Source organism: Manis pentadactyla, chromosome 3 (genome assembly GCF_030020395.1).
Source record: "Manis pentadactyla isolate mManPen7 chromosome 3, mManPen7.hap1, whole genome shotgun sequence".
NCBI lineage: Eukaryota > Metazoa > Chordata > Mammalia > Pholidota > Manidae > Manis > Manis pentadactyla.
In genome coordinates, this window is record NC_080021.1 from 49,912,481 (window position 1) to 49,936,607 (window position 24,127).

At 35.4% G+C, this 24,127-nt stretch overlaps 1 protein-coding gene across 4 annotated transcripts in view; it reads right to left on the reverse strand.

Moving 5' to 3' along the window:
- Nucleotides 1–4,293: 4,293 nt before the first annotated feature.
- Nucleotides 4,294–24,127, reverse strand: part of RIPK2 (receptor interacting serine/threonine kinase 2) — a 31,123-nt gene continuing 11,289 nt past the window's right edge. For 3 of the 4 annotated variants that reach the window (XM_036932561.2, XM_036932568.2, XM_036932581.2), the window contains 8 exons: nucleotides 20,137–20,294; nucleotides 19,388–19,437; nucleotides 18,681–18,842; nucleotides 10,968–11,053; nucleotides 8,140–8,229; nucleotides 6,944–7,034; nucleotides 5,174–5,329; nucleotides 4,294–4,636 (listed from right to left, as the gene is read on the reverse strand). In XM_036932561.2, coding sequence (XP_036788456.2) covers nucleotides 4,299–4,636; nucleotides 5,174–5,329; nucleotides 6,944–7,034; nucleotides 8,140–8,229; nucleotides 10,968–11,053; nucleotides 18,681–18,842; nucleotides 19,388–19,437; nucleotides 20,137–20,294 — 1,131 coding nt within the window. In that variant the 3' untranslated portion in view covers nucleotides 4,294–4,298. The remainder of the gene's footprint in view (nucleotides 4,637–5,173; nucleotides 5,330–6,943; nucleotides 7,035–8,139; nucleotides 8,230–10,967; nucleotides 11,054–18,680; nucleotides 18,843–19,387; nucleotides 19,438–20,136; nucleotides 20,295–24,127) is intronic. The other variant, XM_036932573.2, reaches the window with a different exon arrangement.

A 24,127-nucleotide genomic window follows, 5' to 3' on the forward strand; every position in this document is an offset into this window, starting at 1 on the left:
CCATTTACATTTAGGGTGATTATTGAAAGATATGTACTTACTGCCACTGCAGGCTTTAGATTCGTGGTTACCAAAGGTTCAAGGGTAGCTTCTTTACTATCTTACTGTCTAACTTAACTCGCTTATTGAGCTGTTATAAACACAGTCTGATGATTCTTTATTTCTCTCCCTTCTTATTACTCCTCCTCCATTCTTTCTATGTTGGTTGTTTTATTCTGTGCTCTTTTGTGTTTCCTTTAACTGATTTTGTGGATAGTTGATTTTATTTTTTGCCTTTCATTAGTATTTGGTTGGTCTGCTTTCTTTGCTGTGATTTTGTTTTCAGTAGTGACATCTTTTTATCCTTCGGAGTGCTTCCATCTAGAGCAGTCCCTCTAAAATACCCTGTAGGGGTGGTTTGTGGGAGGCAAATTCCCTCAACTTTTGCTTGTCTGGGAATTATTTAATCCCTTCTTCATATTTAAATGATAATCGTGCTAGATACAGTATTCTTGGTTCAAGGCCCTTCTGTTTCATTGCATTAAATATATCATGTCATTCTCTTCTGGCCTGTAAGGTTTCTGTTGAGAAGTCTGATGATAGCCTGATGGGTTTCCCTTTGTAGGTGACCTTTTTTCTCTCTCTGGCTGCCTTTAATACTCTGTCCTTGTCCTTGATCTTTGCCATTTTAATTATTGTGTCTTGGTGTTGTCGTCCTTGGGTCCCTTCTGTTGGGACTTCGGTGTGCTTCCATGGTCTGAGCAACTATTTCTTCCCCCAGTTTTGAGAAGTTTTCAGCCATTATTTCTTCAAAGACACTTTCTATCCCTTTCTCTCTCTTCTTCTTCTTCTGGTACCCCTATAATGTGAATATTGCTCCTTTTGTATTGGTCACACAGTTCTCTTAATGTTGTTTCATTCCTGGAGATCCTTTTATCTCTGCGTCAGCTTCTCTGTATTCCTGTTCCCTGATTTCTATTTCATTAATGGCCTCTTGCACCTCATCCAGTCTGCTCTTAAGTCCTTCCAGAGATTGTTTCATTTCTGTAATCTCCTTCCAGAGTTCATCCCTTAGGTCTTGCATATTTCTCTGAAAATCCATCAGTATGGTTATGACCTTTATTTTGAATTCTTTTTCAGGAGGATTGGTTAGGTCTATCTCCTTCTCAGGGGTTGACTCTGTGATTTTGGTCTCGATCAAATTCTTCTGCCTTTTCATGGCGATAGAGGTAGTTGTGGGGAGCTGGCGCGTGTGTTGGCTGGCAGAACGTCCCTTCTCGCTGGTTTGTGGCCTTCCTCTCCTGGGAGAACAGCGACCCCTAGCGGCTTGTCCTGGGCAGCTGCGATATCTGATTCTTGCCTGGCTGCTGTGGAAGAAGCTCTGCATGGTTGCTGTGGGTGTGGCTGCAGCCACTATGGTGGAGTCCTGCCAGAGGGGGAATGGGCGGGAGGCTGTTTAACACTGTGAGGGGCCTCCAAGCTGTGCTGTCGTCCAGGGTGTTGGGGCGCCTGGAGTTCCCCGGGATTTCGTTATTGGGCTTATTACACCGGCGCGCTTCCGTCCAGCTGTGAGGCCCCTGTCCCTTTAAGATTTTCAAAGGGCACTTGCTTTTCTTTTGTCCCAGGGTCACCAGCTGCAGGGACCTGCTCACAGGTCTTACTGTCCTGTTTTCCTAGTATCCAGCACACCACGCACTGTGTCTGCGCTTGGTACAGATGGCTAGGGCTGGGTGTTCAGCAGCCCTGGGCTCCCTCTCCGTCCCTGCTCTGACTCCTCTCCTTCCACTGGGAGCTGGGGTGAGAGGCGCTTGGGTCCTGCCAGGCCACAGCTTGTGTCTTACCCCCTTCGTGAGGCACTGGGTTCTCACAGGTGTAGATGTAGTCTGGCTGTTGTCCTGTGTCTTTTCGTCTTTCTTTTAGGAATAGTTGTATTTGTTGTATTTTCAAAAATATATATGGTTTTGGGAGGAGATTGCTGCTGCTCTACTCACGCCGCCATCTTGGCTCCGCTCCCCGAGTGACTGAATCTTAATCTGTCATTCTCGTACTACTTCAATTGTTGCCACATTTATGTATTACCTATATTGTAATTTAGTACTTCTAATTGTCTTTTAATTTTAATGTTATATAGCCAAACTTTATTAAAAATAGATAATCACTTGTCATATATAAGTCATTTTCAAACAAAGTACAATTAAAAAATTTTTAAAAATTCTTGCTCAGTATTGTTTCTAAGTTCTGAACCTACTGAAGCCTATTCTTTTTTTGTTAACAAGGGGGATTAAAAGATAAACGCACAATTGTGACATTCTCTTTTCCTTAATTAGAAGGCTTGAGAAAGAACTGAAAAGAAATTCCCTACTATATGACTGCCATGTTATTTAGTGCTGTGTCTATGTACTACCCAAAACAGTCCATCTACTAGCTGTACTTGCACTCTATCTTAGACAATGTGATTTTAAGGAAACATCCTCCTACTCCCTTCTCCAGCTTTCATTCCACTGAACCATTCATTAAGGAGATATTTAGAAAATGTTTCTTCTATGCCAGGGCCTGTTCCATACTGACTGGTCATGCTCAGAGTATCCTGTCCTACCTTCCCCTAAATTTCACTGTGTTATTAAATATGAGCTATAATAAAAACTGGCTGAAATTACAGCAGTTCCACTAGGGGATGAGAACTTACTGCAGATTCATCTTGATCGTTGACATCATCTTATTCATCATTATGCTATTATTATTCATGCAGAAAAAGTCTGCAGAGTTGTAATAATGGATGACTATGTGTGCTTCCCTCTTACTAAATTATGGGAGAAAATGGCTGGTATGCATGTAGCCAAAGAAGACTGGTTGGAAAGCTGTAATTTTTAAATAGGCAGAAAATGGAAAGAACAGGGAAAAAATCACCTCACCAATCCAGATATACCACATCATCAAATCCACAAAATGAATTCAAACCCATCAAGATGCAAAATAACTAATTTTTTTTTTTAGAATTTGTACAGGGAAAGGGGAAAGCCCCCAAAAGAAAAGACATGTTTTTTCCTCTCAACTTATTTCCCAAATTAAATCATTTTCCTAACACACTTAAAATTAAGTAGCTATAAATAGATAACTTACATACCTACTACATTTCCTTTTTTCCCTATTCATTTCCCTATTTTTCCAAGGTACAATAATGAGGCACCACAGTTTAATGTTAAGCTCTAAAATGGAGATTAAAATGCTTATTTTATAATTTTAATAAAATAATTATCTCAAAGCCATTTAGTCATTTTTATTCTTACTCATTTTTTCCCCCAGACTGTGGGTCTAGTGCGTCTTGAAAGTTCATTTTCAAATTTATCTTGTATCATACTTTTCGCTAACATTGCTAATAAATATTTTCAGAAGAAGGTTATCATTCCTTGTAGGTTTTCATTTAGTGACATAACCTGTTAACCATAAAAAGAACTCACTATATCTTTAGTGTTTGGACCAAACTGGTATGAACTAGAAAATAAAAGAGCAGCCCTGATAATATCATGCAGCAATTAAAAAGAATGAGTAAGATCTACTACATGTCATCCAGAGTCTTGCACATGATGTACTATTAAATGAAAAAATTAGGTTGCAGTATGATGTGTTACAATGCTAATAACATTAAGACAAGACCTTTTCCTAAATGAGCATATGCTTTACATATGAGCAGGAAGGATACAGAGGATACAAATCATGCTGTTAACTTTATCTTGGTTGGTAGTTAAGGTTAGAAATGGGGCTCTCTACAGAGCCCAGTGCCTAAATACATGTGGAAAGATCAATTTCTTTCTGTACGTTATATTGTTTTACCTTTGAAACAACTTTTAAAAGAATATTTCAATAAATAAGATTTAAAAATGTAATTTGGATAACAGAGTTTAATAAACAGTCCTCTATAGAGGATTTGAACCTGAGACTGAAGGGTAGAAATGCTGTACTACCTCTGATTTAAGTTTAAAAAAGCCAAACTTCAAGTTAGATAAGTAATAAATAATCCATGAAGAAAATGAATGTGAAAATGGCTTCCATGAGAAACGCATACCTTAAGATATGTATGAAAATATATTACATTAAAAAAGTTTCAATTACACAAAAATGAACTATGTAGTAAAATACTAACTTTATACTAAATTAATTAAAAAAATACTGTAATGTCACTGAAGGAGATTAGTATTTACCTAAAGAAGAAACTTCTTTAAAGCTCCTAATACTCAGGGATTTTTAAAAAACAATATGATCAAGGGGACAGAGATATAAATAGCATTTTATAAACTCACTTTTCTTCTTGAAAAAGTCACTTACAAGCTTTTATTTTGGAATAAATTTAAAGACTGTGATTGAGAAACCACAAGTATTTCCGGGTAAGGTTGAAGACCCATTTGTTTGTTATCTTTCAACTTCTGTACTATAATTTTGGCAAATTCTTCTCCTTGGATGTCAGAAGTGTCCAGTAATTGTCTGACTTTTGAGGTCCTTGTAGGTTTGGTACTAATGAGTTCATAGTCCTCCTTCATGATCAAGTCCCTGGACAGAAGGGCATCTAGTGATTGGTTAAGGCAGGCTTCAGTCATCTGGTTCACAATGTCTTCCCTTTTACTCTGGATCCACTGTTGGGCTATCCCAGGTTGTAATCGCTCTGTAGAAGAGCAAGGAAGTAGAATTAGATGAAAAAAGGAGTAACAAGGCATAAAACCTAATTTTACTATGATTATGCTACTATGGAATACCAGTATTTTGGGGGATGCTGTTAATTTTCAGGAAACATTCAGATACTTATGTTATCTCTTCCCTTCTTCTCCCAGGAAAGCACTGTATTTTTATACATTATAAGTCATGGGGGCAAAAAACACTGTGTTTCAGGTTTTTTTAAAAATATAAAGGATACCTGCATATTTGTTAAATAAACAAAAATAACTTTAGTAACCTATTAAGTCACACATCCTCTTGGCAATCCCTCCCTAGATAGATGATCAAGGAATGCCATTTGGGCCTATTATTACATTTCAGCATTCACATTTTCTGGGATTGGAAGAGCTTTCCTATTTAAGAGGGTATATATTTATCATATTGAAGAAATAAAGATAAACAAAACTTATTGTATGGCAAATCTACTGAACATATAGTTGTGAGATAAATGGCATAATTTATAAAGTGTCTCACAATAAATATTTACCTGAACTTCCCTCAGCTGAAAGTGGATTTATTATTGCTAAAGAGCATGGGGTGGTCTTGGGATCATAGAGTGTCACCCTTTGAGCCGCAGAAATGTTACTATCCCATCTATGGTTTACTGGACAGTGATGCAACATAGAGAAGTCTTGAGTTTTTCCTGTAAAACACAACATCTTCATTAGGGGTAGAATATTCCTTAGCTACTCTTATTAGCTAAAATATGAACATCTGAGTCATACAGACAATAGTATTCAAGCCTAAATTTTCACTGCTATGAAAGGTGATTCATAAACCTAATTCCACAAGTATTTTTTAGAACAAAAAAGGATTTATACTGAATGATTTTACCATACTTTTGTCTGTGCTTGTCTGTTCTATGTAAATTAAAAATCATGGGATTTCACTTCTTCACACAGTCCCATATTTCTTCCTGTCTTCCTCCTTATTCACTTTAAATGTGTCCTCGAAATTTATATGACACATGTCCTATACTCTCCTTTGGTAATCGTATCCAACCTCAGGGCCTCAGTTGTCACTTGTCTTCCCAAATCTATATGAGTCATTTTCTGTCTTCATTGAAACTTAGTCTTAAATTTTCAACAGCCCACTGGACATTACCATCACATGAGCTGCTAAGCACCTCAAATTAAAAATACATTAAAAACTTAATTATATTCATCTTAACTCTAAAAACTGTTTCAACTATTTGTTGATGTTTTCCCCATCACCTGGCTTAACAACTAGCTCCGCTTTATCTTTTTTATCCTCTTTCCCCCAGCAAGTGAAAAGTTATAAAATCCTATCAGTGTGTTCTCCATTACTTCTCACACCATTCTTCTCTGCCTGTAATCTGGATCAGATTTCTCACCTCTACTATAGTAAAAGACCATGTCTCCTAATTGGCCTTCCCATCTCTAGTTTCCTTTTCCTTCCAAATATCCTACATATTCTAGCCATGATGAATTTTCCTAAAGCAAAAAATTTCATCATGTCATACCTTTGCTCAAGCACTTGCAATCATTAGTCCCTACCCAAACAGAACAGCTCAAATAGCTTTGCCTATTCAGAGAATCGTGATGATATGACTCCACCATACTGATCTTTTATTTTCTTTCATTCACCCTCTTCACCAGCTAAAACCAACTACTCACTGTTCTCTGTGTTTTCTTGCTTCTGTGCCTCTATGTTGCTCATTTTGCCTGGATTGCCCATTCTTTATAACTACAGGTCCAACCTTCAGCCAGAAACAGTTTCTTCATGATGACAACATGGTGTAGTGGAGTGACATGAAAATATTTATCAAAAGACCTGGCTTCGAGTCTTGGATTTGCCAGCTACTAACTATGTGATCCAGAAGTCTTGATCTTAAAAATCTGTAAAATGAGGAATATCTCCCTCACAAGGTTGTTGTGAAAGTACTTTGTAAAATTGTTACTCTCCCTCTCTTACTATAGATCTATATCCGTATCTCCCTTATGATACATCATTTCTATCTCATACTATTGTTACTTAGAAATGTTTGTCCTCTTTCTTACAAGAGATATAAAAAAAATTTTTTTTCCATAGTGTCTATCATAATGCCTTTAATTGTGCAATGTACTTGTTGAACATCCCACTAATAATTACATTTTAGACTCTGTTGCTTTTAAAAGATGAGTTATGAATGCAAATGAAAGGTATGTTCCATACAAACCATGAGTTCTTGTCAACAATATGATCTTGAAAGAAAATGGAAAACTTTCAACTAATACCGATTGAAAAATTTACGTACTAGATAAAAAATTGTCTTGAGAAGCTGACAGGGATGTTGATGTTCCAGGAGAAATACTACTTTTAGGGAGCTGGGAGGATCCACATGATTCCTACACAGAGGATAAACAATTTAGGTTAATGGAACATCATTTTAAAAGTTGTGCAGCTTTAATTTCCAAACAGTTCTTGCCTCTGGCTTATTATAAACAAAGAATCAAACTAGTACAAATTATACTTTACGGAACTAAAGAAACACATATATAAAATAACAAAATGACCTGATTTCTTTATCAACCCAAATTGGGGGAGATATGGGGCCATAATGAAATATATTAGAAATCATTACTTTTTCAGTATTTTCTGTATGATCTCAGAGGCTCTGTCCAGTTGAGAAACCTGAAATCTGCAACTCTGGTTTACTACCAATTCAGAGCAAATGTCAATTATCAATGCCTCAGGTTCCTTCAACATGGATGGGTGGTAATCCATGGAAAAAGTAATGCAGAACTTGGCTCCATTCCTAGCTCCATCATGGAATAACTGACTGCCCTTCAACAAAGCATTTAAATTCTTTGGCTCTCAGTTTTTTTCTGTAGTATCTGTAATATCTATCTAAAAATGTACAGGCTCAAAGATCCAATGAGATACTGTAAATAAAGGTAATTCAAAGATTATGTACTGTGCTTTAAGGTTCATTTTGAAAGTATTATTACTTTTCTGAATCCATAAAGTGAAAATTTCTTATATATGCTTAAAATAAATGGTTAATATGCAATATGTCAGAATAAGTGCTACTAAAGTAATTCTTTTAGCTAGCCAGACAAATGGCATTTTCCTTTTATTAATCATTGTAAGAGGCAAGGACAAGGTAGGTGTTCCTGGTATTTTATACTTGGGTAAGAAGGCATAAATATAGGGGCAAAACTGTAATTAATGATTTGCCCATGTATCACACTGAAATGTCATTCATTATATAATACAAGGACAGGGACAGAAATTAATGCCAAACAAAGAAGTAAGGACTGTGATTTGATGAGATGAATAATGAACTGAGAATCAGGAGAGCTGGATTTCAAACTGGAGATTGTCATGGACTATCTAATAAACCCTAAAACCTCCCCAGGCTTTAGTTTCCCAATTATAAAAGAAGGAGTTAGAGCAAATTATTTTTCATATTCTTCTCATATTTAGAGTTTATCAACATAAATTTTTTACCTCCTGTGGACCATGATTTACAGGTATGTTCAGAGATAACTCCATATTCTTCTTGTCACATAAGTGAATAGTACTCGAAGCACTCTGTAACTGAAATGAATACATGTATGCATTTTAATACACATATGCACTTTAACTAGAGGTGATTTGGAAATTACATGAGTAAAATACAATCTACTTAATGTATTTATATGCTTATACAAAATCAATGGGAAGAAAATCTAAATCAGTTCAGGATATAATATAGAACATAAGGCAGAGAGTGTATAGGGGAAATAACAAGAGAAATAGACTTTGAATCCCACCTCATATTAATTGGTTACCTTGAGCAAACTCGTTTACCATATTTTAGGCACTGTTTTTTAGGTACTGGTGTTATTTTCATTTCATTCATAAGAAACTGAGGGTTGCCAAGTAAAAGGAGACAGAGTGCCCTAATGGAATGCTGAGGGCCATATAGCCAATCAGATCTGGTTTACAATCCGAGGATTCCTAGCTGTCTTACCTTGGTGTGACACAATCTCCATTTATTTATCTGTAAACTGGAGAAGAGAGTACCTATTTTGTAGGATTATTGTAAGGAAGATTATAAGCAATATATGCAGAAAAGTCCTAAGATTACTTATAAAGCACTCAATAAATGGTAACTAGTAAGCAGTTGATTAATTCAAATGCAATACTCTAGTGTTAAAATTGTTTAGTGATTTTTCCTGTCTCTATAAGCCAGGCTTGGATTAGTTACCATCACTACTGAGTGATTTAAGAACAAACCTATCAGTCTGCTTTTCTTCCCCAAACCAACATAATGACAACTGTTTTATAGGACTTTAGAAATTGGTGGTTTCCATACCCAGAACTCCAGTATTCATACTTTGTGCTCCATTACATGAATAAGGAATTTTAGGAGGAAAACACTACTATTGATATGTTATACAATCTATATAGTACAATAATTTGCTCATAGAAGTCCAATGAACTTTTGTTAAATACATTTTTCCATGAACTTTTAAGGTGTTTGGATCTGTGTGTGCTACATAGTTTTCTGTGCTTTTAAATTCACTGAAACATTTCTGAAAATGCAATATCCCTGACTTAGTAGCATCATTTTTTACAACTGAGCAATTATGATAATTCAAATTATTATAAACTAGTGAATTAGTTCTAGAAATGAAATATTAAGGAAAAACTCTTTTTTTTTTGTTTCAACTTTTATTATTCAAGTACAGGAGATGTTATTTGTGAAAAACATGAATTAGAGGAGCCAGTTCAAAGAAATGAAAAAAATGTAGAAAACTCAAACAAAACAAGTTACCCTCAATGGTGATCTTTGTTTTCAGAAACACCTTTATGAAAAAATCTTATTAAATTTGTACTCTACTCTTGGCCTCGTCATTAGCTAGTTATTCAGGGCATTTACCTAACTTGCCTATACCTCAGTTATCTATCAGATGGAGATGATATCCTTCCTCCACCAGTTTCACAGGATTAATACAAGGATTTCAGAAAAAGTAAAGAAGTAACTACAACAACTGTGTGTAAAATACAGCAACTCAAAAAAACAAAGAAAATAATGCTACTATTAAAGTATTTGAAAATATACACATAAATTACTTTATTTAAAAAGATGAAATTTCTTCTAAAAATTTAACAGTTTTAAATGTAGACCCTAGTATTTAAGGTGTTTGCAGAAAAAAAAAGGGACTGGAATGGTTTTCTTTTACTTTATAAACAATAAAACAGATCCTTCTATGTATACACCTTTGCTTGGCAGAAGAGAAAGCTGTGAGGAAAGAAAAGGGAACTGAAAAGGCAAAGCAAAAAGAAATGTTATCAAAGTTTGTATTTACTAAGAAGTGGAGAGACTGGAATATTCTGGAAGACTGTACCTCTTCACAAGTGGGAAAGTCAGTGAAAAGTTACCAAAATAAATAAAACATTTCCTTGTTAGAGCCTTAAAAAATTTAGGCAACTAGTATTTCTACCATCAATTTTTAGTTAAAGGCAACTGTTTCCTTTATGTACTCCCCTTTAAATAAAAAATTCTGTCAATAGATCCAGCAAACTGCAAGAGGTAAGCAATGTCATTTTATTCACAACCCAAGGTTTGGATAAGTGATGGCTTTTATTATCATATCTCAAATGCATTTTTTTGAACCCCAGCAAGTGCTACACTATATTTACTTTGTCCCTAAAGGATTGTAGTTCCTTTCAGAAAAACTTCTGATAATATTAAGAAAACTTTGCAGTAATAGGGTCCTTTCAATTTTTCTTCTGATATACAAGAGCCAGAATGAGTACATAAGACGACTATTCTAGATAATTCATATCAACTGCTATTTTGGTCTAGGAAACAGGGAGTGTTTGAGTGGAAAAACAAAAAAACAAAGAAGCAATAAAAAATAACAGCTTGACCTCAATTATTAATAAAAATTCTACAGCTTAACTTGGCAATAAATCTTAGGAAAGCCCAAGAACACTGAATAAAGAGAAGTGCAAGGCCACATACATCTATTATTCTGTATATATTAAAACTTCAGGGAAATAAATATAAAATATAAAAACCCCTCTGATTTAGGGCTTTCACTGTATACAACTGGCATTCATTAAATATTTAAAATTTATATTTAATATATGGGAGATGTGGAAATGTCTTTTAAATCTGGAGGTGGCCAAAGAAAAGAAAGTATTCAGAGTCTCTGGTAAACTCTACTGCTCCAATACTGTAGCCTATATCTTTGAAAAGTACACAGATAAAAACAGCATAGTTTAAATCTCCACAAGTAATATATAATTGTTTAAAGTTCTAAGTATTTCATTTAACAATTTACCTTTGTTTTTTTTAGTTGAATAACAGCTTCAAGAAAAGTTATCTCTTCAAATGTTCTCAGAACTGGTTCAAGTTCTATTAAATATTCTAAATAAGGAAAAAAAATTATTTGAGTTCAGGTTGCTTCTAATCGTTATGTTGAAAAATATAAATGCTAATATTTAACTGATAAGGCCCTAAGTCAATTTTCTCCACACTGATGACATTCAACCATCATAAGAACCTTTATTTTAGGCATAAAGATAGACATATAGATCAATGGAATGGAATTGAGAGTCTAAAAATAAACCCTTACAATTATGGTCAATTGCTTTTTGACAAAGTTGCTAAGGTAATTCAATGGGGAAGTATAATTTTTTTAAAATAAATGGTGCTAGACTCTCCTCATACCATGCATAGAATTAACTTAAAATGTATCATGCATCTTAATGTAAATAAAGAGGAAAATTCTTCATGATCTTGGGTAAGGCAAAGAATTTTTAGTTATAACATCAAAAACAGGATCCATAAAGAATTTTAATAATTTGGACTTCAAAAAATTGAAAACCTTTGCACTTCCAAAGACCCTACCAAAAAAAATAAAAAGACAAGCCCTAGACTGGAGAACATTTCTGCATATTATGTATCTCCTGAAGGACTTATATCCAGAATATACAGAGAACTCTGCCAACTTAATAATAAGATGAAATAATAAAATCAAATTCAAAAATGGGCAAAATATTGAATTTCCCTAAAGGATACATACAAATGACTAAAAAGCACATGAAATTATGCTTAACATCATTAGTCATTAGAAAATGCAAATCAAAACTACAGTGAGATAACATGATATCAAATACTGACAGTGATGGTGCGAATGTAACATGATGTAGCTATTTTGGAAAACAGGTTGACTGTTTCTCAAAAATAAAAGACAAATTTATAATACAATCCAGCAACTCCACTCTACCTAAGAGAAATGAAAACATATGCTTAAATATTTGCATATGAATAGTCATAGCAGCATTACTCATAATAGCTAACAAGTAGAAACAATAGATATTACCACCATTACTGCAGTAATACAGTTGACCCTTGAACAATATGGGGGTTAGGGGCACTGACTCCCGTGCAGTTCCACATATAACTTTTGACTCTCCCAAAACTTAACTGCTAATACGCTACTGTTTTATGGTAGTAAATGATAAAACAGACTAATATCTACACATATTTTATGCATTCATGACATACTTAACTTAAAAAATTTTTTTTCAGTATTTCTAGGCTAAGTAGTTTGTCAGTTTTTACAAACTGTCAGAAATCTTCAAAAAAATTTTCTATATATGTTTACTGAAGAAAATCTGCATGTAAGTGAACCCGTGCAATTTAAACCAATGCTGTTCAAATGTCAAATGTGTATGAATTTATCGCTCAAGGGAGAGGCCAGGGCTGCACATATGAAGTTGAACATCCATAATATAAAGATGGTATATAAAGCTATGGTTTGGACTGTATCATTTACAGGGAGAATATAGACAGCAAAGAGTAAAGGACCCAAACTACAGCTCTGAGACATTACAAAAGTCAGGAATTGAGAAGAGGAAGAGAAAAAGAGATTCAGGAAGAGACAAAAATAAAGAGTGTAGTCTCCTGTATCTTGGAAGCCACAAGAGGTAAAGTAACAATGAGGGAATAGTCAGTCTTGTCTAATCTTCTGAGAGGCCAAGTAAGATAAACAGGATTTTCCAACACTGCCATCCATGGTAACCCAAACTAATGTAGCTTTAGTAGATAAACGAAAACAGAAGGCTGATATAAATTTGTTAAAAAATGAGTTAGAGGAAAAGAAGTAGAGACAACAAGTACAGACAGTTCTTACCAGGTGTTTAGATCTGAATGGGAACAGAAAAACGAGGTGATGGTTGAAAGATAACACAGAGTCAAGACCTTTTTTCCTATATAAAGATAGGCAATAATGATAAAACATTATGCACAACTGTATGACAGTTCAGTGATCCAGCAGACAAGCAGACTGGCACTGTAAAAGCAGAGAGAGAACATAAGGAACAGAATGCTAGAGAGGGGTAGGGAATGTTATCCAGAGCACAAGAGATACTGCTTACATTTGTATAAGTATATGGACACTTTTCTACTGTAAAAGAGAAAAGGCAGTTAAGATGGAAAAATGGATACAAGTATAACTAAGTTTGTAGGTCTGGTAGTGGAACTATGAGGGACTTCTCTTTCATGGCTTTGATTTTCTCAAAGTAGTGTGAAAAGAGGTGATCAGCTCAAAAGAAAGAGAGCATGGGGTGTAGGAGGTTTAAGTAGGGAGGATAAGGCATGATATGTATTACCCTGTCTGTTCTTCCTAAATTCAGAGTTTATTAAGAAAAGCTTCAGAAAAATGATAGATGGTGATCAAAATATCACTTTTATTACTGATAAAGCTAAATGGAGAATGTACCTTTAGATCTGTAGCCAATGAATTTGGTAATACTTTACACCTACAGTTAATAGTTTTACTCAACCACAGGCCTCATCTGCTTCCACATAAAGGAAAAGAAATTATGTGCATTCTTTACAGTCTGACTTCTAAAACAAGGAGAGAACTGAGAAGGGAGCAGATTAGCATGCTCAATTTCTTTTCCAAAATTAACTAATGGGACAATTTTGAGGAAGAAAAAAAATTGGAAAATTTTTACATTAAAATGATGCTATTAAGGAAAAATGAAGAGGCAAGCCACAGACTGGGGATCTTCTTTCCAACTAAAAAAGCAGTGAAGTAGATTTTCCATTCAAAACTCATATCCAGTGCTCATTACATTTTATTTAAAAAATCAAAAGTTGCTATAATGATGGGTTCACATTTTATTTCTTCTTTCCCAAAGCAGCAGCAGAAGCTTAAGTGTTTCTCCCTTACTTTTTTTCTTGGGGATTGAAATGGAGTTTCATCTTACTTTGCAAACATGAAGAATGGTACTTATATATCCCTTACAGAGATGATCATCTTAGATAGAAATTCTCAAACATTTAGGACCCAGGAGTCTTCAAAATTACTGAGTATCCCCCAAGAGCTTTTGTATATGTGGGTCATATCTACTTATATTTACTGTATTAGAAATTAAAACTGAGAAAATTATAAAACATCGGAGTATATGAGAGCACATTCCATTATCTACTGGAGCAATGATATCATCACACCTCATTTAGTCTCTGGAAAAATCCACTATATACTCGTAAGAGGCTGAGAGTAAAAAGGAAAACTAAATATCTTAGTATTTATTACTTTGAAAAAGTTTTGATTTTGTGAACTTCTTATAAGAGTCTCAGGGACCAGTCCCGATAGTCTGTGCATCACACCATAAGAACAGACTATTTTTGAGAACGGCATACATAGCAGATGCATTTGAGAAGCATAACAGAGTGCCCAGTTTTGGCCATTAATTTAGAGAGAAACCAATGACTTCCACTTTTGGCCAAGATGGAGCAACAACAACCACTTTACCCTTCTGTCTGAAACAACCAAAAAAGCAAGACAAAATATATGAAATGGTAGTTTTCAAGACACTAAATATCAGGCAACAATGGACAGTGATCTCTGACAGATGCGAAACGAATCAGATGGGCCTTACGATTACCCAGGCTCACTGCCTTTCTGGCTGCAGCACAGGAAAGGGAAGTGCAGTAGACCCCAGTGGATGCTCAGCATGGGGCTGAGTTTATGGGTAGACCAAGGCAGATAAGAGTTCATAGGGCAGAGTACCAGAGAGGAGGGAAGTACTTCAGGAGAAACTCCAGAGATCTGCAGAGGGCTGCTCTCAAGTATTCAGCAGTACTGATTAATGCAGAGTGAAATCAGTGAACCAAAGGCCAAAGTCTTCAATTAAGAATAGGGAAAAACCAGGAAGTTCGTAAAGAAGTTAAGTATTGCCTAACGGCATGATCTTCAGAAGAGCTAGAGTTTTTAGGGAATGAAGAAGAAATTACTATTTGGAAGTGGCATGGGGGATAAAGGAAATACCCTATTCCCAAATGACTTTGGGAAATAAGAGATAAAATGTGAAACCATCATTACAGCAACTTTTGATATTTTAAATATAATGTAATGAGCATTGGATATGAGTTTTGAATGGAAAATCTATTTCGTTGCTTTTTTGGTTGTAAAGATCCCCAGTCTGTGGCTTGCCTCTTCATTTTTCCTTAATAACATCTTTTGAATGTAAAAATTTTCAACTTTTATGAAGTCCAATGATCAATTTTGTTTTATGGATCTTGTATTTGATGTCATATATAAGAGGATTTTATTTACATTTAGGTGATGATCCATTGTACCTCTGAAATAAATCTTGGTTTCATTGATTTTTTCTATTGTTTTATTCTTCTCAATTTTATTTACTTCTTCTATGATCTTTATTATGTCCCTTCTTCTGCTGACTTTAGGTCTCATTTGTTCTCCTTTTCCCAATTTTGATAATTGTGACTTTCGACTATTCATTTGGGATTGTTCTTCCTTCTTTAAATATGCCTGGGTTGCTATATACTTTCCTCCTAAAACTGCTTTTTGCTGCATCCCACAGAAGTTGGGGCTTTGTGTTGTTGTCATTTGTTTCCATATATTGTTTGATCTCTATTTTAATTTGGTCGTTGATCCACTGATCATTTAGGAGCATGTTGTTAAGCCTCCATGTGTTTGTGAGCCTTTTTGCTTTCTTTGTACAATTTATTTCGTTTTATGCCTTTGTGGTCTGAGAAGTTGGTTGGTAGAATTTCAATTATTTTGGAATTTACTGAGGCTCTTTTTGTGGCCTAGCATGTGGTCTATTCTGGAGAATGTTCCATGTGCCCTTGAGAAGAATGTGTATCCTGCTGCTTTTGGGTGTAGAGTTCTATAGATGTCTATTAGGTCCATCTGTTCTAGTTTGTTGTTCAGTGCCTCTGTGTCCTTACTTATTTTCTGTCTGGTGGATCTGTCCTTTGGAGTGAGTGGTATGTTGAAGTCTCCTAAATTGAATGCATTGCATTCTATTTCCTCCTTTAATTCTGTTAGTATTTATTTCACATATGTTGGTGCTCCTGTATTGGGTGCATATATATTTAGAATGGTTATATCCTCTTGTTGGACTGACCCCTTTATCATTATGTGATGTCCTTCTTTATCTCTTGTTACTTTCTTTGTTTTGAAGTCTATTTTGTCTGATACTAGTACCGCAACACCTGCTTTTTTCTCCTTGTTGTTTGCATGAAATATCTTTTTCCATCCGTTGACTTTTATTCTGCGCATGTCTTTGGGTTTGAGGTGAGTCTCTTGTAAGCAGCATATAGACGGGTCTTGCTTTTTTATTCATTCTATTACTCTGTGTCTTTTGATTGTTGAATTCAGTCCATTTACATTTAGGTGATTATTGAAAGATATGTACTTATTGCCATTGCAGGTTTTAGATTCGTGGTTACCAAAGATTCAAGAGTAGCTTCTTTACTATCTTACTGTGTAACTTAACTCGCTTATTGAGGTATTATAAAAACAGTCTGATGATTATTTCTTTCCCTTCTTATTCCTCCTCCTCCATTCTTTACATGCTAGGTGTTTTATTTTGTGCTCTTTTGTGTTTCCTTTGACTGCTTTTGTGGGTAGTTGATTTTATTTTTTGCCTTTAATTAGTATTTGGTTGGTCTGCTTTCTTTGCTGTGATTTTGTTTTCTCTGGTGACATCCATTTAGCCTTAGGAGTGCTCCCATCTAGAGCAGTCCCTCTAAAATAGCCTGTAGAGGTAGTTTGTGGGAGGCAAATTCCGTCAACTTTTGCTAGTCTTGGAATTGTTTAATCCCTCCTTCATATTTAAATGATAATATTGCTAGACTACTATTCTTGGCTCAAGGCCCTTCTGTTTCATTGCATTAAATACATCATGCCGCTCTCTTCTGGCCTGTAAGGTTTCTGTTGAGAAGTCTGATGATAGCCTGATGGGTTTTCCTTTGTAGGTGACCTTTTTACCCTCTCTGGCTGCCTTTAAAACTCTGTCCTTGTCCTTGATCTTTGCCATTTTAATTATTATGTATGTTTGTGTTGCCCTCTTTGGTCCCTTCTTTTGGGTGTTCTGTGTGCTTCCGTGCTCTGAGCGACTATTTCCTCCCCCAGTTTGGGGAAGTTTTCAGCAAGTATTTCTTCAAATACACTTTCTATCTCTTTTTCTCTCTCTTCTTCTGGTACCCCTATAATGCGGATATTGTTCCATTTCTGGAGATACTTTTATCTCTCTCTGCGTCAGCCTCTCTGTGTTCCTGTTCTCTGATTTCTATTCCATTAACGGCCTCTTGTGTCTTGTCCATTCTGCTCTTAAGTCTTTATAGAGATTGTTTTATTTCTGTATTCTCCCTCCCAACTTTATCAGTTAGCTCTTGCATTTTTCTCTGTAGCTCCATCAGCATGGTTATGACCTTTATTTTGAATTCTTTTTCAGGAAGATCGGTTAAATCTATCTCTCCAGGTTCCCTCTCAGGGGATGTTTGTGTGATTCTGGTCTGGATCAAATTCTTCTGCCTTTTCATGGTGATAAAGGTAGTCGTGGCTAGTTGGCACATGTGTCAGCTGTGAGAACAAAGTCCCTTCCTGCTTGCTCGTTGCCTTACTCTTCTGTGAGAACGGCGACCCCTAGCAGCTTGTGCTGGGCAGCTGCGTGCCGATGGGGTCTCTGAGTATGGCCCGGGCGGAGGCAGAGGACACTCTGCATGGCTGCTGTGGGCGTGGCCGCTTTCAGGCTGCTGCTCTGCTATGGCGGGGTGCGCCATGAGGGGCCTCAGAGCTGTGCTGCTGCCCAGGGGTTAGGGCACCCGGAGTTCCCCGGGATTCCCAGATGCTGGGCTGAGTGCTCCGGGACGCTTCTGTCCAGCTGTGAGGCTCCTGTCCCTTTAAGACTTTCAAAAAGCACTTGCTTTTCTTTTGTCCCAGGGGTGTCGGCTATGGGAACTTACTCGCAGGTTTTAGTGTTCCATTTCCCTAGTATCCAGCACACCATGCACTGTGTGTCTGCGCTCCTAGTGTGGATGACTAGGGCTGGAAATTTAGCAGTCCTGGGCTCCCACTCCCTCCCCGCTCCGACTCCTCTCCTCCCGCTGGGGAGCTGGGGGTGAGGGGCGCTCAGGTCCCACTGGGCCGCGGCTTGTATCTTACCCCCTTCGTGAGGTGCTGGGTTCTCGCAGGTGTAGATGTAGCCTGGCTGTTGTACTGTATCTTCTGGTCTCTCTTTTAGGAATAGTTGTATTTGTTGTATTTTCAAAAATATATGGTTTTTGGAGGAGATTTCCGCTGCCCTACTCATGCCGCCATCTTGGCTCCTCCCAATAAATCTTAATAATTCTAATTTTTCTATCTTCTTGATTATCATCTTAATTAGAAAAACCTAAAAGTGTTTCCCAGCTGCTCTTTTTGCTTCTACTCTTGCCATTTTCCAGTCAACTTTCTATATAGCAGCAAGATGATCTCTCCTAAACTTAATACATGCCATTTACCTACACTTTAATGGCCTTCCATTGTACTTGGAATAAATATCCAACCTTTTTGTGATAGCCAGTAGCCACTCCTTACCTCTCTAATATCATCTTGTAAAATAAAACTACATTGAATTAAAAAAATCCAACTTTAAGCTTGTAATCTAACATGTACTTCTTCAAAGAATGTTTTATCCACATTGCTATTTTTGCAATTCAAAGGTCCAGATTAAAACCATACACTTACTTAAGAAAGATGGTCTTTCATCTGGGTTTTGTGCCCATCCACTTTCTATTAGAGAGATCATAAGTGCTCGATTAGGTATATCCCATGGCAAACTTTCTTCACTAGTGTCAGGTCGATGTCCTTGTGACACACTATACATAATCTGCAAAGGATTGGTGACTTCTGTCAAAACAAATATATTTCATTTATTAGAAATATACCATGATCTAATATTAAATACATTCTAAGGCCAACCAAATGAAAAAGAGGGAATCTTAAATTTTTAGGAATAATTCATTAACCCCCTTTCAATTAAAGGAATATATACAGCCCAGCCATTGCCAGACTTTTCTGCTTCCTGTGTGAGGAGTTTATGTCCTAACCTCATTAATTTTGGGCTTGGCCAGGTGATTTGGTTTGACCAATGGAATGTGAATAGAACAGAACAAAGTTGAGTTCAGCAGAACCTAGCAGAGCCAAGTATAGCAATTCACATCTAATGTGGCTTAGAAATGTTTATTTTTAAGGCACTAAAATTTTGAGGTTATTACACAGCAAGCTGACCTACACAAACCTCCAAATAAAGAAACAGGATACTATAAGAAAATTTAAAACCTATTCTTCAATGTTTGTTGGTCTTTATAGGAACACAAATTAAATTTTCATACATAGAGTTTGTATCAACCAACGTGATGTCATCTAGAATAAGGATGTCAAAATACACTTACCTTCAAAAGGCTGTTTTCTGGATAAGACTTCCCATGTGATAACTGCATAGCTGTTTAAGATAAAAGTATATATGTAGTACACTATAAACTATGCATAATAAATTAAAGCAGCATTGATCTTACAAACTGCCTGTGGAGATATTTTTACAAGTGATCAGGTAGTGAAATGCTACATAAAAAATCATTCTATACAACCAAGATGATGAATTTTCATATACAGTTGTTTTGAAAGGGAATCCAATTAGAAAAATTAGGATATTACTGTAATAAACTCTTGAAGTTACAGGCAAGGACTACTTGTGCATGATTCTCGAGCACCTATATGAGCTATGCCCTCTAATTACATGATTCTATTATTCACACTAAATAAATAGCAATACAAAAGATTGTTTCAGATAGTATTATTCTGTTGATATTTTTCTGGTCTAAGAACTATCTCCTTTGGTAGTGTTAAGTGTCAACCACACTGTTTCCTAATCCCCATGTGTCATACATGATAAAAATCCTTGAGTATTACATTATAAATTGACAAGCTACTAAGATGTCCTTAAAATTTTTTTTAGGGATGTAAAGTGGTTTAAAGCAAGGCATCTTTAATTCGAGAAATATTAACTACTGTGATCTCTAATTTATTTTCACCACCCTTATGAGAGAAGAATAAACATCAAACTTTAAAAAGTTACTTTAAAATTCTGACTTATCTTTTTTTTTTGATTAGGTTAAGTCTGAGCAAAAGCAACATACTGCACCTATAAATATCATGCTTGACACTGGCCCTTGATTTCTGTCCAGGTTCATAGTTTTCAGGTGGCATATAGATAATTGTCCCTCCTTCTGGTGAAGATTTACTACTTCGCGATTGTGAGATGGACATCATGCGCCATTTTGATAAACCAAAATCTGCAATCTGTAAAGAAAAAGAGGAAATAATTGAATCCAAAAATTTTCTTTTTTAAAAAATTCAAGAAGTTAGTTTATATTCATTGTATTTAGATATGAGACCAGAGGAAATAATTTATGTATTTCTACATATTCCACCAGTTTCTTAACAAATTGGATTCCATAGCGCTGAACCCAGTAACTGCAGAAGCAATATATACTGACTTGAATTTTAGCATAATATCACAAATTTGAAATGGAGACTAAGTTTTGAAAAATTAAACAGGAGTACTTTTTGCCTTATATTAAGAATGAGAGTATTTTTTTGCCTTAAATCATAAATGAGTGAATATACTAACCACTTTACTTTTTATGACAAGTAGCTTTATAGCATGTGCTTTCAAAATTCACCTACACCTCACAAGAACTGCTAAACCTGTATCTAATATGATGGTCACTGAGCATTGTTTACAACTCAGGGTTAGATGTTTTCATATAGATCATTATTATATGATTTTTGCCTACCAATAAAAGAATCATATATTGTTATCAATAGTATAGTTAGCATATAAAACATATTTAAGTCCATGACAAGTAGTGTCTAAAGAATATTGGTGACAAATATTTTTCACTTTTTCTTTACCCTTCGCATTTTAATTTTTTAAAATTAAGGTATCTTTGATATACAATCTTATGCAAGTTTCACAAGCAACACTGTGGTTTCAACATTCACCCATATTATCAAGTCACTCCCACCCCACTGCAGTCACTGTCCATCAGCGTAATAAGATGGTACAATCACTACTTGTCTTCTCCGTGCTGTACTGCCTTCCCTGTGACCTACCTATATTGTGATTGCTAATTATAATGCCCCTTAATCCCCTTCTTCCTCCCTCCCCACCCCCCTTCCCAACCCCTTCCCTTTGGTAACTGCTAGTCCCTTGTTGGAGTCTATGAGTCTGCTGCTGTTTTGTTCTTTCAGTTTTGCTTTGTGGTTATACTTTACAAATGAGTGAAATCATTTGGTACTTGTCTTTCTCCGCCTGGTTTATTTCACTGAACATAATACCCTCTAGCTCCATCCAAATATTCTGCACTTTTGATGTATCCTTTATGGTTTTAATTCCCTTGTAAATTTTGTGAAGTTATACAATATCTTATAACTCTCTAAATATTTAAAAGGTTCCTTTTTAAAACAAAAATGTTAGACAAAATATAAGAGCAGAACAGTATTTAGTGGACAAAAGAGTATAGGAAAACTTTAAAGACATTAAATTACTCAGATCTTTACACTGCATAACTTAAGAGTCAAGTGTAATGAGCTCTTCCAGCACACCATTTGTTTCAATTATTTAAATTTTTTTACTAGCTTTAACAGAAGAAATAATTGGTTTATCGTTTAGATGATTTTGAAATTTAAAAAATAATTATGGCCCCACTCTAAAAAGGGAAGGGGTAGACTATGTGAATCTTTCATATATTACAATAATGAAGGGATGAGCCTAAGAAAAAAAAAAAATGAAAACACCAAGAGAAAACATGGTGGCAGTATGTGAGGAGCTAAGCTGAACTGATTATCAAAGTCAATACCTGAGGCTAAGAACATGGGTTCTAGAGGTCAGATTATTTATTTATTTATATTCCGATTTTTCCACTTAATTAGCTATGTGACCTTGAGCAAGTATTTACATTTCTTTGTGCCTCAGGTTACCCACCTGTAAACTAGGGATAATAACACTCTGTATCATAGGGCTGTACTGAGAAAATTAAATGAGTTATTCTAAGCAAAGCAGTCAAAACAGTATCTGGCTCATAATAAGTGTTCCATATATGTTAGTAATATCAATGTCTAGTACACAGAAATAAAAGTCACTGAAAGTTGTTCTTATTCATATAACACCAACAATCACAGGATCAATTTCAGGGCCTTTAATCACTTTTAGGTGGTATTAAGATAGTGAGGAATGCATATCCCACTTACTCCTACTTGCTTCTACAAACTGTTTCTCACACCCACCTTGAAAAGCAAAAACAGTATTCCAGTAGCACATTTGCTAGGAAAATAAGCATTACTATGATAAATAAAGTTTATTTTTGGGCCCCAGTGAAAAATGCTAAAAAAATATCTGGGGTGCGGTCTTACCCTATACATGAACCATAATTTGCAAACTCTTGGGCTAAATAATGGTTTGAATACAGAGTTGAAGAAAATGTATTCCTGAGCTTGCTTCCTTATGTGCTCCTTTATTTTACCTGTAATTATCTTTGTGTTTTCAAATCTGACCTAGAAACCCTCTATTAGCTGATTTGTTCTTCTATCTCTATCACAAACAATACTAAATTCAAAATACATGATTCATTAAATCTGGATCCTTAACAGAAGAAAAAAATGAAGAATGTGATGGGAGGAATAGGAGTTCCATGTTTTCTTGAAGGTTTTGATAAATTTATCACTCAGCAGTAAATACAGGGAATAGGAACTTTCTCATTTTACAGAAGATCTTAACATGCATTTCAAAGCTGAAGGTTTTCTTTTTAATTAAAAAGATGATAAAAAATCAAATGAAATTAAAACATACTACTTCTAAAAATCTCCACAACTCTATCATCTTACTAGAATAGCTATTTTCATTTACAAGTATAATCCATAGCTGTAAAACTATAAAGTTATCATCAGTAAGAAATTATGAAGAATAACCTCAAAGTATTCTGATCTTCACACAGGACTGACAGAATAGCAGAGAAAGCAAATATGGTATGTAAATTTTTTCATTTCAAAGAAGTTTATCACTAGTTCATTTGTATCTAACGTGTATGAATGGACACCTAACAGATAACCAAGTTGAATATATTCTTTTTAAAGTATTAAAGTCTCAATTGATCTTAATTGGTAGTAAATATTTTTATTTTAGATACTAGGTTTCTGGTTAGCATTCCAGTGAGAAAACTTACTGAAAAAAAAACTGTAGCAAGGTGTGAATTTCCCTTTATTTCATTAAGTATTAGAAGTATTTTTTTTTTTTGCACTTCATTTAAAGGCCTTTCCAAGGAAATAGGTAAATTAACTAATTGATATTTTTCATGAGTCACCGATGAGTTTTGACTTTAAAGGGACATTTATAAAGTAAAAAGTAGAACATATAGGATGTATATAAGTGTTGCCATCGTATAAGAATGCTATTAGAAAGGTCACAGATCTGTGTTAAAATTAATAGAAATTATAAAAATACACAGAGCAAAACTATTATAAATTCTATTCATATCAAAGAAAGACCAAAGGTACTCTACTGACCAACAAAAACGAAAAAGTAGGGATCATTACCTACTACTTTGCTTCTGTTTTCTCTATCAAGAAGTTTCTGGACTGAAATAAAGAAAATAAAATCCAGGTAGGTTTGAAAGGCTTATAAAGTGTGAATCTGAAAGAAGATGTGGTACATATACACAATGGAATACTATTCAGTCATAAGAAAGAAATAAATCCTACCATTTGCAACAACATGGAAGAAGCTGGAGGGTATTATGCTCAGTGAAATAAGCCAGGCAGAGAAAGACAAGTACCAAATGATTTCCCTCATTTTTGGAATATGACAACAAAGCATAACTGAAGGAACAAAACAGCAGCAGACTAAGACTCCAAGAAGGGACTAGCTGTTACCAAAGGGGAGGGGTGGGGAGGAGGGAGAAGGGGAATGAAGAGTATTATGATTAGTACACATGGTGTGGGGGGGATCGTGGGAAAAACAGTGCACCACAAAGAAGACAAGTAGTGACTCTATGGCATCTTACTACACTGATGGACAGTGACTGCAATGGGGTATGGGGGGGACTCGATAATATGGGTGAATGTAGTAACCACAT